The following is a 17,241-nucleotide window of genomic DNA, read 5'->3' on the forward strand; positions in this document are numbered from 1 at the left end:
TGTAGATTTCTTGTTACTTTTCCTGGGATTAAAAAAGATGATTATTACAGTAGATACAGTTTTGATTGACACACTGCAATACATGACTTAAAAAAAAAAAAACTCCACACCCCCGTATGCAGAATGGGAGAGATCCTGGGTGGTGATGACAGTGATGATGAAGTGGACTATACCAAGATGGACCAGGGGAACAAAAAGGGGCCCATCGGACGGTGGGACTTCGACACCCAGGAGGAGTATAGCGAGTACATGAGCAACAAGGAAGCACTGCCAAAGTAAGTGTCATTTTGAATGAAGAATTTATTACGTTTTTATTATTAGAAATCATTAGATGAAAACATTTATTTTCTAATATCTACAGATCCTTAGCAGATATCGATTGGCGCAAACAAGAGCTTGTAGCCTTCATTATTATGCACAATGAAAAACATAGTTTCATTGCAGTGGTATGTACCAAGTGCTGTATTTTCTCAGTCATAGAAAATAATAATACTGTAAATGCATTTAAGTTCGCGGGGATTTAAGTTCGCGGTAGCGGGAAAATGGACTTTTCGCGGTGGTTTTAATTTCGCGGTAGCACCATGCACTGTAGTCTCTTATTGTTATGGAAAAATGTTCGCGTTGGTTTTAAATTCGCGGAGAAGCGACCGCCGCGAAAACCGCGAACATTAATCCACCGCGAACATTTCTGCATTTACACCATTAGGGGCAATAAAACCTGATGACAACCTGATGACATATGGCCAAAAAAAATCAGATTTAGAATTCTATTCTATATATTCTATTCTATCCATCAATATTCGTTACAGTTCCATTCTTTCTTAATTCATTAATGAGAAAACAATGGAACGTCAAAATACAAATTTAGCCAACCCTGAAACCTATCCCTATACTATTATCGTAAAATACAATGTAAGAACTAAGTTGACACATGTTATATCATCTCCACAGAGCGGCGTTCCAGTACGGTATCAAGATGGCGGACGGGCGGAAGACCAGGAGAGCTGGCCCGAAAGACGAGATGAAGGAACTCGACCGCGAGTGGAAGAAAATCCAAAATGTAAGTTTAAGAAAGCTTCACATCTCTTCAGGTGGTCCATAGCTTTTATTTCATATCCAGGGCCTCAATTACAAATTAAATTGCTTCTATGCACCCAATTTTTTTTTCATATTCTTGACATGGAAATGTTAGAAAGATAATAGAATGTTTGTCAAAGTACTTGTTTAAGAATTTGAAGTTGGAATTTGGGTTCATCAAAATTTTCGACGCTCCAAAACTGTATGTGGCGCACTCAAAAATTTTGCGGTGTACCAATTTTTTTAGGTTGGTTGAATAAGTGCACCTAAATCCCAGAAATAAATTTTGAGCCCTGTCATCTCTTTTTGTGTCTTTTCCCATGATGGCCCTTTCATTGTCTAGGCGCTACATTCTACCTTTTTAGAAGCCCTGGGTACGTACTAGAGCTATCTCTTGGACCTACATGCATATGTAGTCCTCTGTTTGGGGACGGTAATTTTTTGTAGGGATGGTCAAAACTTTTACCCAACTCCTCCAAGAAATCTAAACTTCATGACGTGAAACCATTGAAAAGTGTCTTATATCTAAGCTTAGAATGACAGAATTAAGAAAGAAAATCAACAACATAATATTGGGCTCCCAAAGATTGAATGAGACAGAAAAAGATCATACATACAAGCAATACAACACCATACAAAATGCAAAAAAACATAGCAAAGTTATTATCATCGTTAATTTTCGTTGACTGAATTGCTAGCTGCAACAACAGCTACAGAAAAAGACAGCTGGAGAAAGGTACATACAAGCAATACAACACCATCCAAAATGCAAAAACATAGCAAAACTATTAATATCCATAATTTCTGTGACATATTTATTATTATTATTGCTAGCTGCAACAACAGCTACAGAAAAAAGACAGCTGGAGACAGGTACATACAAGCAATACAACACCATACAAAATGCAAAAACATAGCAAAATTATTAACATCCATAATTTCTGTGGCGTATTTATTGTTATTATTGCTAGCTGCAACAACAGCTACAGAAAAAAGACAGCTGGAGACAGGTACATACAAGCAATACAACACCATACAAAATGCAAAAACATAGCAAAATTATTAACATCCATAATTTCTGTGGCGTATTTATTGTTATTATTGCTAGCTGCAACAACAGCTACAGAAAAAAGACAGCCGGAGACAGGTACATACAAGCAATACAACACCATACAGAATGCAAAAACAGCATAATTGTTATCCGTAATTTTCTGTGGCTGAACGCAACAACAGCTACGGTCTTAAACATGCATAGCAACACGGTAGGTCGAGCAAGGTTCCCATAGCCTAGGGCTTGGTAATTATGCCCCATGTCCCAACGTGCTCTGTTATCTTGATTTAAAAACTGCAGGGTCGAAGATCAGGAGCTTTGTTCTTTGAAGTTGGGCAACCTACGGCAAAGTAGAGTCCTAGGTAGCAACGTTCTTATCGTGAACATAAAAACAGTTACTGTATCGTCAGAAAGAAAGAATTCAAAACTGGTAACAGTCGGAGCATCAAAGACGTAGGGACTAAAGCTTGACACACGCTTGACAAGTGTGACGTGTGTTTGTGACACTGCATGGTAATGACTATTGTTCGAGAAAGGACACAGCGCTCCTGCTGGAAATGATTATCGGATGTAGCCTGGAGATAGTATAACCTCTGCATTGTCGTCTGTGGCCTTGTAGACAACTCTGTTCGCTGACTGAGACAGAAGTTGTTAACAAGATTTGCAGACACATAAATTGCACGGTAAAACTTTTACTGAAAGCTTTTCAACTTGACACAGTCAGTGATGAAAACAAACAAAACTAGATTTTTTAATAGAAATGGGAAGAACAAGTTCTTTGGGTTGAAATTATTTGCCAGCCATGTGTGCCACAATGGTTTAACCAATGCCTCGTGACTGTATGGTTGAGTATTAGAAACCTATTATCGGCATTATGCAACTGTACATATGTATGTACTGGGTTTATTTAATAGGATAACCTTTGGGGCATACTCTCTGTATCTCAATTACATGAAGGGTTTGGGGGAGACATTTGACACCGAGAACTGATCATTCGTGACATAGAATGGTCAAGTGGACATTGTTAGCAAGTGAACAGGGGATCCAGAAGATACGGGTTTGATTCTCGTCATTCCATGGTGTATTCCATATCATCCGCAGGAGGGCTGTGATCGAGGGTGATGTAGAATACACCGTGTTGTATTATGTCATACCCACCTGAGAAAACACAAGTTTCGATGGGAAATGCACCAGAAGTTGAGAAAATTTTGGTGTTCTGAAACAAAAACAGTTACAGCTGCAGCAATTCTATAGAACGTCCGAATCAGGTATTCGAATCAGGTATTCGAACGTACTCGGCGCGGCCTGTGCAATACAGCTTTTTATTGCCCGGTCCTGAATACCCATATCAAACATTATCGCGGCCCAGGACATAAATAATGTAATGTTTGCAGGGATTTCATTTATGGTAGGGGGAAAATGGAACATACACGGTAGTTTTTAGTACAGAGATGAAACAAGGTGATAGGCATGCAGAAGACAGCATTTTCACAGTAGTTTTAAGTTTGTGGTAAGAAGTTACTGAAAAAGTGCAAACGTTAAACCACTGCAAAAAATGTTGATATTTACAGTCACCGATCCAAAATTTATTTATGAGTACGTAGTTATGAAGTCTAGCAACCTGAATATATGCCATTTGAGATTCCTCCATGAACAAAGGTGTAAAGACAAATTTTACAATGTCAAACCACTGCAAAAGATGCTGATATTTACAGTACCATTATCTGAGGTCACCAATCCAAGATTTATTTACGAGATTGTAGGTACGAAGTCTAGCGACCAGAATAGACGGCCATTTAAAGTCCCTCGAAATTTCACAACTCAGATATCAGAACACCAACGACGCAAGGTTGAAGCTTGACACACGCTCGACATGTCAGACGTGTGTCTGCCGCACTGCGTGGCAAGGACTTTTGACCAAGAAGGACACAGCACTCCTACTGGAAGTAATAATATGAGCTCTACCCCGAAGACAGTGTAACCTTTGTTTTGTTGTTTGTGACCTTGCAGACAACTCCGCACTCACTGTAACAGAGGTGGTCTATGACAAACAAGTCTATGCGGTAAAAATATTTTGAATGAAACATGTAACGAAAGAGAGGAAAGAATTTTCATACTTGATGCGAGAAACGAACAAGGTATTTCTTTAAAAAATGGGAACAAGGTCTTTTGGGATTTGCCAACCAATTTAGCATGAAATTATAGTCTAGCTGGAATGTCGTGTGTTGTGCCGTATGCAGGTACTTAGAACCTATTATCGTTGTTATGTAACTGTCGTCTTTAAGGTCATTCTCAGTCCATTTAACAGGATAATAAGTGCCACCCTCACTGTGTGTTAGATGTCCATCGTCACTGTATATCAAAGGTACAAACTTTAAGTTAAATATAAGGTCTTCATTTCAGTAAAAACAAACAGGAGTTGTCGTTCGTAGTTAGGCTAGCGACCGTGGGAACCAGAGGTCATAGGTTAGAATCCTGACACTGCGTCCTCAAAAGTGTGGGAAAGTCTCGCCCCCCACTCCACCCAGGTGTGAAGAGGTTGGGGTGAAAGGCGGTGAAAGAAGAACGACGGCTTGACACGTGTGACGTGTGTTTGCCGCACCGTACAATAACAGCCATTGTGCGAGAAGGCCACAGCGGCCATGCTGGAAATGATTATGGGAATAGCCTGGAGATAGTATGACCCTTTGTTTTGTTGTCTGTGACCTCGCAGACAACTCTGCACTAACTGAGACATAAGTAATTTCTAGAAAAACACGTCCGTGCAGTAAAATCTGTATATAGCACCAGAGCTAGTCGTCGCCAGTTATTGGGGAGGTCTCCTCACGACCCCTTGATTTACTATAGTTAGGTATTATCGATTAAGTTCTTTGGGTTGATCTTATTTGCCAGGCAATTTGACACGATTTCCTTACTTTGAATGCTGTCGTGTGTTGCGGGTGTTATGTGATTATGGTCAGGATTGGCTTAGGTTAAGGGTTAGGGTTATAGTTGGGGTTGGGAGTGGGATAAGGGTTAGGGTTAGGGTAATTATGACTAGAGACTTTGAGACTTGAGACATACAAAATGCATTATTCCCGGCGGTGAACGGCTGATTGGCTAAGCAGACTAGCGGACACAAGATCAAGAGGTTACTAGTACAGGTTCGATACCTTGCATTTCTGTCTTGTTGACACCGTTTCCTTGAGATTGAGAAAGTCACTTTACCTGTCAGCTTTTCTTACTTCACCCAGGTGTAAAATGGGTGCCTTAAGGTATAAAGGACAGTTAACAGAGAGGGATGGGCTCCGCCTTCTAATACAAGGCTATTAAGTGTAACCATGAATACCATAGTTACATGAAGTTGAAAAATCACTGGTTGACTAGTTCGTTGTACACAACCAGAGAGCTAATACTTTATTAATAACTGTTCATTGTCAGATCCCAGATATTCATGTTTTGTTTTGCAGATCATAGAAAAGAGGAAGACAAAATCTGGAGGTGGGGCGTCATCATCAGCTTCCAGGGATGAGTAAGTAACTTGATATCATATAAGAAAGAACTAAGTTGAACCTTTTTGATAATATAGGTGTAGGCTTGGATTATAGCCAGCACCCGTCCTTAGACGGAATTTTTCAGCTGAGGACGGAAAAAGATTTGGTGTATTCCGTCCTCTGTGACAGATAAAAATCGATTTGTAAGAATATAAAAAACCCTTGTGTAATTTTTCACTAAAACAGATGCTGTTGAACAGCTTAGTCTACTAGCAAAATGTACACCTAAAAAATGCACTGCCGCCTGGAAATAGCATTTCAGAGGGTCTAGATTTCATTTTTTTGGGACTCTGGCCTCCCCAGGAATGTTGCGCAACGTCTCACGCCTTCGGCGCACAATGGAATCCCATTCCAAATTGAGGGGACTGAAAATGATTTCAGGCTGGCTACAACCCTGGTGTAGGCATTAAAGTTTCTATCTAAAGCTGATATCTCACTCAAGCTGTGGATTTGTGTCACTCATGACATTTTGATGAGAATGCCATGCAAAAAGTATAGTTAAAGAGACAACTAAACACACAAAGATGAAAAAGATTTGCTTTTTGTCTGATTCAACTGAAATTCGTTGAGACACAGTGCTCTGTCAAATCTCTGAGTCATAGTGGTTCCGGGGACAGTGAGATACCAGCTTTAGACAATCATACATTGTACAAACATGCTACACTCTTAAGAAATGCTGAACTATAATGTACAACTTCTGCGATGACATAAAATGATTGAAAACAGACAACTTTCAAGCTAAAAAAGCAAATAAAAACTGCATCTATAGAACTTACCTCGTCATTTATTACAACTTGATTTTATTTCCAAAAATGGACAACATTTCCGAGTCTTCCACAGTGATAGTTTTCTTACATTATCTCGTTGGATTTATCAACATCAAAATTTATACAACTTTCTGTCATAAGCTATCACGTGCCCAGCTCACTTTGTGTGCCAACAATATTACAAAGCTGGTTCTGTTAATGCAGAAATTTTCGCGGTGGTTTTATATTCGCGGTTTTCGCATTGCCAATTCGCCGCAAAATTAAAACCACCGCAAACATTTTTTCAATGCCGGAGAGAGACTACAAACTGCTACTGCAAACTTAAAACCACTGTGAACAGTCCTTTTTTTCACTCAGCGACCGCAAAATTAAATCCCCACGAAATTAAATGCATCTACAGTTTCTCATTGGACCACGACTGTGGGAGACAAATTGTTTCAGTTACTTTTCCACTTTTTCACCAATTTTCCCTTGTGGTCACACTGGTAAAATATGTGGCCTCTGTAACAAAATGGCGTGTGATGCCCATTTAATGCACATGCTGTATATTGGCATGAATTTAGTCCTTCAATGATTTGGCATTTCTAATATGCAAAACAGCATGTGGTTGAAATAGTTCTCAACAAATAATAGCTATAAACAGACCATAACTGTCAATAACAATCATCAATTTTTCTTCTATTCCAGTGGACCAGACTACAAAAGACCCCGATATTGAGGCCGAGACTACTTTACAGACCACATCGGTATCTTGCATCATGAAGACTACATTGGTCACCTGGCTGAAAAAAAGCAACACCTCAACCATTAAATCGAAATGAAAAATTTCTAACCATTGTCTGCAAAGAGTTGCATCAAGTATGCTGTTGTAAGACTATATGGTATATAGCTGGTCAATACTATTGATATTATAGCAAATCTGACACCTATACAGTATGTACACATGTACATTATTTCCTATTTCACATGTATATGTAATGATAATTCTTGTTGGCACTTGTTTTCTTCAATATCACTGACTTGGCTTTTATGGTGACTTTGAAACAAACAGTATTGACAGCTACTGGAAGATAAAGTGCCAATTATGTTATGAACAACATACAAGATTTGTAAGAATCCAAATAACATGTTCCTTAGGTTTAACATATAGTACAATGACAATGTAAGTTAAACATGTTACACCGTTTCTTTTCAGCCACTTTGTCAGATTTCTGTGCACTTACTTGTAAATCACAATAAAGGACTGACACAAGTCTTGTATAACACTGGTTTGATCTGAGTTTCTGTAATATTTTCTTGTTTTGTTGTCTAATAATAAGTCGCAAGACATGTTAAATAAACATTCATTCAGTCATTCATTCAGTTACTCATTTATTCATTCACTTGTCTCTGACTAACATTTGTTCTTGTGTAATAAAAAATTCACTTTAGAAATGACCGAATGACAATGATCTGTCCATGACACTGATCTTGCATTCTTTAGCAATACATGCATTCCACGATTCCTCGTATACACATATTTGTCACAGCCAAACAAAATCGTTTGAATGGCCATATTAATCAAACTTGCATTCGTTGCCCTTCTGGAGTTCATAATTTCTCACACTGCTTAAAAGATGTGGACGCATTGAGAGCATGTACCAAGCACTTGAGCCCCAAATAGATAATAGACCTTTGGCCAATATTGCGGCGGCCATTTTGAATTTCCCAAGGTCATCCATCAGGTCATGCACCAAAACGAGGCTGCAGTTGGTGCTTCCTACTTTGATAAGCCTGTATTGCAGTTTAGACAGATACTGCAAGGAGGCAGCAGGGAAACGTTGATAAACCAAAGAGGTTTTTAACCTCCTTGGATAAACTATGCCTCGATGTTCGATACGATCAATGCAATGACATGCCCTCTTGTGATGTTAATTTTGCATCTAGAGTACTAGTAGTAACATGGATGTCTGGCATTTTGCCAACAAATCGTTGGCGCTTACAAAGCAGCTTGGATGGCCAACGCAAACTGGCCTCCCACAACGACAACGGTCTTTTACAGGGGCGATCAGCTAGCAGACCCATTCTACACTACATTATGTAGATAAATTGATGGGAGCCAGGTGTGCTTGGTGTAACCACGAATGCAACATTGAGTTACATACTTTGGGATATGGGGTATCTAAATAACCTTAGTGAGTATCAGTATACTGATGATGGCACCCACAAAGATAAAGATACACATGAAGATACGATCTATCACCTTGGCAACCTTAGCCCAGTCTCCCTGTATTTCCCACTCCTGTGCTCGGCCCTGTACGTAGTTAGCCACACACTCCACATTCTTAGCAATATTGGACAGTTCGGACTTGTGCTGCAGTACGTTGAAAGCATTATTAGTTGGGTCAGTGGCCAGGTTTCTTGATCGGAGGACGTCGTCAGAGAGGAAAGAACTCTTGCAGGTGTCGAAGCCGGTAAAGCTGAGGCGGGGAAGATTGCGTGCCATGGCAGGAGCGACCACCCCGTTCGACATGTGCCCCTTCTGGTTTCGGAGCTCGCATTCTTCCATGACGGTTTGGACGGTGTCCTCGGCGGTGATGTCCACCGGGGTGTCGCTGGTGCCGCTCGGGCTCACGCTGCCCTTCCGCCCGCCGGCTTCCCCGACCAGGATCGGTGCGATGGTGTCCAGGAAGAAGCGGCGGATCCATCTCGGGACGGGGCGGCGGTCAGGGCCGCAGTGGTGCACGTTCATGACGAAGATGGTCATTGCAGTCGATAGGGACATCAACGTCATGGTCACGATGTAGTATTTACCTGTGCATGGCACAAAATTCATATTGAATAAGTTATTGAAGGTTTCATTTGTATAATCAATGGTGCATCTCACGTTTTGATGTCTATTAGATATCTTTCTACAAACAACTGGATAAGAAAGTCAACCCCAGTGATGAACCGGAAACTTAGACTCTACCAGACTCCATAGGTCGCTGGAAAAGAACGTAGAAATGGAACAAATAGAGGAGTAAGCCGGCCAGAGAGGTACGGTCGGCTAGGGAACAGTGCGCTACATACCAGACTCCATAGGTCGCTAGAAAAACCGTAGAAATGCGAACAAATAGAGGGGTAAGCCGGCCAGAGAAGTACAGCCGACTAGGGAACAGCGCTTACTCCTCTATTTCTTTCATTTCTACGGTTTTTCTAGCGTCCCATGGTGTCTGGTGTACGTAGAGACTACGGAAAGCTAATGTACGGTAAATTCCAGAAAGTGTTTTAGGATCTTACACAAGTCTCGAGATAGAGCTCCCCCTTGCGGCGGTAACACAATCTGCATGAAAAGTAGCCGTTTGTAGCTAGTCTTTTGGAGGTTGTACCCTATAAACTCAAACTTTTTCACCCCTACTATAACTCTTACCGCGTCGAAGCATACACCTTTTAGCCCCTTAATATAGAATTCCCCATAGGCTGAAAACTATGGTTTGCCACTTTAACAGTGACAGTTTCAACTGCATTTTGTATGCTTATGTTATACTCTCTGTGAAGATGGGTGTTAAGTCTAGCAGTTTTTATATGTATTAAGTTATGTTAAAACTTGGAGGCAAAAGCGTCTGCTCCTCATAGAGAGCTTTTTTTAATGGTTTAGGCCACAGAAAATAAATTTAATGGATTACATCCTATGCAGACTCAAAACAATATTGGAAAGAAAAAACAAACAAACAAGATGCCTAAATTTTCAACACATAGTCAAAAAGAGACAAAACACAGCATCACAACCAAGAAATCCTAGAATCCCGTATTCAAGAAGTGCACGTCGAGTAGGCAACTACACTCAATACTCACGAATCATACATAAGTGTCACTTCTACAACTACCGAACAAGTTTTATTTCAATTTATTCTCTGATTTCAACTATACTGTCTCGGTACCTCACTAGTGTCACTTTTACAAACACAATAAATGCTACCACATGTAGTACTTCCGCGTCATGTTGATCATAACCGGAGAGAACCAAAATTTCGTGTGATTTTTTTCGAAATTAGGCAAAAATCAAGCCATCCATAGAATTTACATGCAAAGGAAACTATTTTGAATATTTTGTCACGTTATGCCGTAAACGTGCATTCGCTTACCGTTGTTAATGCTTCGAACGCTTGATAACATCATTTCTCTACCATGTTCGTGAATTACAATTTCCTCCCCCAGACTTGTCAAGGGTTAAGGTCACAGTTTACTAATCACACATTTCCCTCTAATTGGCGCTGCACCGTCGCTGTGTCAGAGGAACAGTTCCCCTTGGGGTATTCACAGTTTGATAAACGTAATGTGTTGTGAAAGCACGGAGAGTTCACTAACCCTATCCTTCATTTTACGCATTAGGAGGGAGTTCCGCTTGGAATACTGACAAATGCTAATCTCAAAGCAGATGTAAAGTCCTCGAATGTGGCACGAATTTTGCAAATACTTTATTTTGGCTGGTTCTGCTTGATTCCTGCTAATTCGATTTCAGTGTGAAGGCCATGTTAGCTGTAACCAGTAGGCATGTGCGGACTTGTCTGCCACACATTAAGTAGTGTAGCGACGAATTGCTGATTTATACTGATATAATATATGTTCTGGTGCGCTCATCTGTCTAACACTGTCACATGTCTCAACCAAGTCGAATAAATACTCCAAGCACTTTTTACTCTGGCTATTTTACGTTTGAGCAAGGCATCGTGGTTTTTTTTTTTACCCTACTTAGTTTCAGACTTTATTCTGTATATATATATATATGTAGAGTTTCAAACTAATTTTATAAAACGAACGGCTTTTAAACCATAACGTTTTTTCTACAAATTCTAAATGTGATTACGTCATTTTGTATTATTCAGTCAATTGATATTGCTTACGAGGCTTTGTATATAGTGTATGCGTTTCTGAATAAACCAATCTTTGAAATCAGTTGTAAGAAAATGGATGGTTGCACGGATGTTCAGCTGTTTTAGTAAATGACACTGAACAAAGACGGGGGGCGACACAGGTTGCCTGCACTAACGATCCGTTGTTGTGGCTACATTTTATCAAACATCACGTCCTGGAAGTTGCGGTAGACGGGTACATTCCACGAACAAACCGTACAAATTGGGTACGTCCAACTATTTTCACTGTTGGTTATGAAAAGTTTAGTGGGTTTTCATGCCAAATGGTGGTTCAGCCTACAGCGCCCCCCCCCGAATCTTTTTCATGAACAGTTGAACTGTAATTTTTTTATCAGTCACAATCAAGATGCAAATCATAGCATCACGCTTGTCTAGCATTCTGTACATGAGCGTCAGACAGAGATATGTCCCAGTGCATGGACAGAGTAATTCTTGTTAATTACAGAGAACATTCTGGAGATATTGCACAACCATCAATTAGTCTGTGGTAGCGCATATAGCACCAGAGCTAGTCGTCGCCAGTTATTGGGGAGGTCTCCTCACGACCCCTTGATTTACTATAGTTAGGTATTATCGATTCAGCACCAAGGACATGATCCAGTGTCGCATCGAATAATTGTCTTGCCAATAATTTCCAGACCAGACACTGCGTCTGCGTTGGGTTGTGATTATGGTCAGGATTGGCTTAGGTTAAGGGTTAGGGTTATAGTTGGGGTTGGGAGTGGGATAAGGGTTAGGGTTAGGGTTAAGGCTAGGGTTAAGGCTAGGGCTTGAATGTCCCTTAGCATAAGGCACCCCTGTATATTCAAACTGTGCATTGATATGTTTGATTGTTTGTGTGTATCCGTGAGTTTGTATGTCTGATTGTGTCTGTGAGTCCAACTGTGTGGGTCTGTGTGTTTGTATCGGTGTGTCTGTGTGCGTCATTGTGTGTATCAGATTCTGTGCGTGAGCGATTGCATGTGTTTGTGTGTGCGTGCGTGCGTGTGTGCATGTGTACTGTATGTGTCTGTGCGTCTATCAGTCAGTGTGTCTGAGAATGTACTAAAACTAAACATCTGTCAAACACGTTGATGTACAGAGTGTAAGAAATTTGCGTAAAAACGTTCAAACAAAGGTTACCTATGAGAGGAATATTATCCGAAGGCGGCATCGACTCGGCCACAAATAGCTGGAACACCGTCAGCGCCAGAAGTACCGTGACCCCGAGGGACACTTTCTCTCCGGAGTTAGAGGGCAGTATGTGTGCTGTATCTGTCTGTCTGTTTGTATGTCTGTGTGTCTTAGAATGTACTTCACTAAACATCTCTTAAACACGCTGTTGTTCATTGTGTTTTGCCTTGTCGTAAAAACGTCCGAACAAAAGTTACCTATGAGAGGAATGTTCTCCGAAGGCGGCATGGACTCGGCCACTAGAAGCTGGAACACAGTGAGCGCCAGAAGTACGGTGACCCCGAGGGACACCTTCTCTCCGGAGTTTGCCGGCAGGTAGAAGCTGAAGGGTGCCAGGAGGGAGATCAGCACGCACGGGACGATCAGGTTGATGATGTAGAACAGCGATTTTCTCTGCAGAAAAACAACAACAATCACATGAAACAATCACTGTATATATGTAAATACTTTACGTTTGTGACCGCATCTGTAAACAGCGACACCTAGAGCTGCAGTTCAATGTGCACTAGTAAAAAATCCTTTGCAGAATTTACCGATACGTCTCTTTATTCAGTGGCGAACCAATGTGATGAAGCTAAAAAACAAACAGACAATTGGATCAAAACAGTATCGTTTTTCAACTGTAGTATAATTCAATAAATTTGCGCAAAAAGCACTCATATTACACATCAACAAACGTCATTCTAAAAAAGTAGTAGTAAGAAGAGGTTTATTTATAATATCCCTCGAATAGGACGTTAAATGAAGCTCCCGTGTTTGGAGAGAGCCACACCCCATGCACGTTAAGAAAAAAACACCATACGTGCGATGGTGCGTTGTGAGATAGAGCAAATCATCTATCTGGAGTTGATGATTCACTACAAATCACCCGGATGGAGGCATGGTGACCTCTATCTCATATTAGCCACATGGTGATTTACATAATTCACCCGGACGGGAGACCTGGCGCATCCCCGTCTTGTATTAGCTAGTGAAACGGTATAACCCCGATGATATGTCGACCGTGATGATGTGATGATGATGATGAAGAGATCTCACCTGAAGCTTGAGACTGTACGTCACATCCGGAAAAGGATCCGGACAACATCCATAGAAGACGAGATTCCGGAATGCCGGCATGCCCAGCACATCCCACTCCACGTTAGGGATGTAATCCTGCAAATCTCCTTCCTCGGACTCAGCCACAACCTCCAACTGCTTACTGGAAGGAAAAAAAAGCACAAAATTGTTTTAACTTTTAGACGTATGACTTGTTTACGATAAAGGTACGTACCACGATTTTTATGGCGTTGAATACTCAAGCAAAAAAAGCTGTGACAAAACTAACTCCCGACAAGAATCGAAGAAAAAAGGGTTTGACGTAGCATGACAGATCTCAGATCTGCACGACACATGCACAACTATGTCTCAATTCAGTTTGAAATTCTACGGCGATCGTACGGCGATCGTACGGCGATCGTACGACGATCCTACGATTGCGATGGAGGCTCGCTGATGCAATACGATGATGCACGGGGTGATCTCTCTATTCCATTTTTCCTTTGGTAGTTAGATTGGGTCTAGGCGTTATCTGTCGTTTTGCAGTGAATACTATGATAAGTATATCATGCGCATATATACATGCTTGATTAAGGAAATCGTCCTATCCTCATCACCTTTTTTGTTTATTAATGCACACTTCTGAAATGTCACATGCCACACGTGTTTCCCCTGTGTTACTTGAATTATGTATACATGATTCGCATCCATGTCCCCTGTCCACCATTTGAATAGAGCCCGACCATTTCTACTAGACAGCGATTTCTTAATGACCGTACATCAACTTTTTTTCCTTTTTGTAACTCTAAATTCATGATTGGCTGCACATTCGATGAATGATCCAAAAGACAACAAGACAAAGAAAACTGTAAAAACAAATTTGTTTATCAGTAAGAAATTCACTACGCGACAAGTCAAATCTACTACAGCCTCTATATAAAATGGGGTGTATTTATTCATTCTTTATTATTCTTTACATTTAAGTGTTATAGAGTACATCATTCCGCACAGGGAACAATTTAATACATATGAATCTTCACACAAGGCTCATGTGGGTTTAAGAAACATGTGATGAAGAATGTCTCTAGTTCTGCGCACAGTCTTTATTCATTTACGTTTTATGGGTGCCCCGTTGTTAAAAACAACTTTGATTTCATATTTCATAATGTCGTTATGATTATGTCCGCTGGTAATTTGACAATTAGAGACAACCTAAAGAGTTTGTAAAGCAATTTGTGAAACAGTAGGGTATCAGAACTACAAATACTTTACAAATGGAAAATAGGGCCTGCTGGGTAGTTAACAGGCTGTTGTTGTGGTTTGTTTAACACTTTCGGCAACATGTTCCCGGATTTTTTTTAAAACTCACAGTTTAAATCAACTAGTGAATCGGCGACAAAATGACGCCGTAACATAATCGTAAAACACCGAGAGGTACCCCCGCAGTATCCCGCAGTCCAAGGGATCAAATTTGTGGCTTAGAAGTCCGGCAGGGCTACACCTCCTGAGGGCACCGATGCAAATCTTAGCGTTGCAAAAATGTGGTATCTCACTGCACTTGGGGCACCGGTGTGGCACAGTGGGGTTCAAAAGATTCCTCAACAAATTTAAAAGATAACTTTTTTTGTATTCTCATACTTTTACGTATTACGCAGTATTTAGATTATAAGAAAACAACGAAAATATCGCGACAGTGCCACAGTGCAGCACCGGTACCCCAAGTGCAGTGAGATACCACCTTTAGTAAGGTTGTTTTCAAAGCTGTCAAGCATCTATATCATTCTATGATTTGGTTTTTAGATAATCATAATAATCACAATCAATCAATCATTAAATCTAAAGAGATCATGTTAAATGTGATTAACGCCTTTTTGAAAAGTAATAGAATTTTAGCAAACTCTTCCAAAGGTGACCGAAATCGTGTTAGAAAATTTATAATATGTAATACTACTATTAGTCTTACGTAGGCCCGTCAGAGAAAATTAATGCTACACTTAGATATAGGACATATGAAGCATTAAATAAAGGTCATATCAGTTTATTAAGACATTCATCAGATGAAACAATGCTGAGCCCCACGATACGGGGTGTGAAAGATTGTGGTACTGCCTTGCTGACTTAATGAATCATGGATATGTTTGATTTATACAAGGACGTTTGGTTTCGGTGCGCTTGGGGGAAAGTCGTGTCAGATGCGCTGAAAGACATACTCATAGGTATACTGTAAATGCATTTAATTTCGCGGGGATTTAATTTCGCGGTAGCGGGAAAAGGGACTTTTCGCGGTGGTTTTAATTTCGCGTTAACACCATAGACTACAATCTAATACCATAATAGAAAAATGTTCGCGGTGGTTTTAAATTTGCGATGATGTGGTCCCCGCGAAAACCGCGAACATTAATCCATCGCGAACATTTCTGCATTTACAGTACATTCCAAGCGGAGGTTAGCAGGAATCAAGCAGAACCAGTCGGAATGAAGTATTTGCAAAATTCGTGCCACATTCGGGGCCATTCCGAGTGGGAGTTCCAAATGGACCTCTTTACGCGGGAAGAAATGAGTCAAAATGCCGTCAGAATGAAAATTATTTTCTATTTCTGGGAATTTGTAGGGTATTCTATAAATTCTCACTGCATTCCAGATATCCTATTGGCTATATTCTTGCATGATTCGAAGTGGCTTGCCGTTTCTGTTCTCCATCGAATTAGATAAGAATGTTTCGAATAATGTTGGAATGCTGTAGAAAACGGTCATACTGCAGTTAGAATAGTTAAAATACACTTAGTATACAATTTGAATGTCGTTCCACATTTTTCCACTTCAAATGCGCCTCGAAGGATTTTAGCATGTCAAAAACTTTCGGGCCAGCCAGAAGAAAGGGCAAAAATATCTGGAATGCATTGAGAATTTCCAGAATGCACAACGAATTCCCAAGAACAGAAAAGAATTTTCATTCTGACGGCATTCCGGCTCATTCTTGCTCTCGTGTGAAGGTGGCTAAAAGCCGGTACCTGTGCATACCCGCATATATATCCAAGTCTGTACTAGCTGTGTCTGTATGCGGGCTATCTTAGGGCACGGCCGGGCTCTTGAATTTTTTTAAAAGTCTGAATTGAAATTAATCCGGGACCCGGAAACAAATACACACCGTGACCTGAATGTAAATACACGAAGAGGGACCCTTTGCAGTATCAGGCAATCCACTGGTACAAATTTTTATCTTCAAGATACAAGTCTATAATGCTTCTACAGAGTCAGTTTCCAGCAAACATCAACTGGAAGGATGAAAGGAGGATAACTGCCGACAGAGCTTGCTGGGCCAACCTGAGTGCCTCATGTGTCAGACGACACGGGAGCCCCTAAGTCTAAGTAAGTAAGTCTACAGAGTCAGTTAGATCAACCTTTAAGTAAACGTAATTTGACAACGAAGAAAGCTTCAAGCTAAACTAGGAGGCAGTCCAACTGTAAAGTATCCATGTCTAGTTAGAAAATGAACTTAGAGATATTTTCCGCATATTGTTCCCCTCAGTCATTTTTGGATTGGTAGGTGGGATAGAAATGAGCTACATGACATGGGCTAAGTACGTCTAGTGTTCATCCCGATCAGGGTCAAAAAAGTTGGTGTCACCTCAACCCCGTAATCCAATCTAAATGCTAATCATTAGATACCAAATTCACAGAAATCACAAGAGCTACCTAGTTGTCTA

The 17,241-nt window shown here is 40.5% G+C and overlaps 2 protein-coding genes across 5 annotated transcripts in view; one reads left to right on the top strand and one right to left on the bottom strand.

Moving 5' to 3' along the window:
* The window catches only part of LOC118419839 (protein Red-like), a 22,698-nt gene extending 15,002 nt beyond the window's left edge, over positions 1-7,696 (top strand). For all 4 annotated transcript variants that reach the window (XM_035826459.1, XM_035826460.1, XM_035826462.1 and 1 more), the window contains 4 exons: positions 123-275; positions 952-1,060; positions 5,578-5,639; positions 7,116-7,696. In XM_035826459.1, the coding sequence (XP_035682352.1) occupies positions 123-275; positions 952-1,060; positions 5,578-5,639; positions 7,116-7,146 (355 nt within the window). In that variant the 3' untranslated portion in view covers positions 7,147-7,696. The remainder of the gene's footprint in view (positions 1-122; positions 276-951; positions 1,061-5,577; positions 5,640-7,115) is intronic.
* A 390-nt stretch (positions 7,697-8,086) lies between these two features.
* The window catches only part of LOC118420182 (neuronal acetylcholine receptor subunit alpha-9-like), a 55,987-nt gene continuing 46,832 nt past the window's right edge, over positions 8,087-17,241 (bottom strand). The window contains exons 10-12 of the mRNA XM_035826896.1: positions 13,535-13,697; positions 12,694-12,889; positions 8,087-9,221 (exon numbers count right to left, since the gene is read on the bottom strand). Coding sequence (XP_035682789.1) covers positions 8,590-9,221; positions 12,694-12,889; positions 13,535-13,697 — 991 coding nt within the window. The 3' untranslated portion in view covers positions 8,087-8,589. The remainder of the gene's footprint in view (positions 9,222-12,693; positions 12,890-13,534; positions 13,698-17,241) is intronic.

This window comes from Branchiostoma floridae, chromosome 7, assembly GCF_000003815.2.
Source record: "Branchiostoma floridae strain S238N-H82 chromosome 7, Bfl_VNyyK, whole genome shotgun sequence".
NCBI classification, from domain to species: domain Eukaryota; kingdom Metazoa; phylum Chordata; class Leptocardii; order Amphioxiformes; family Branchiostomatidae; genus Branchiostoma; species Branchiostoma floridae.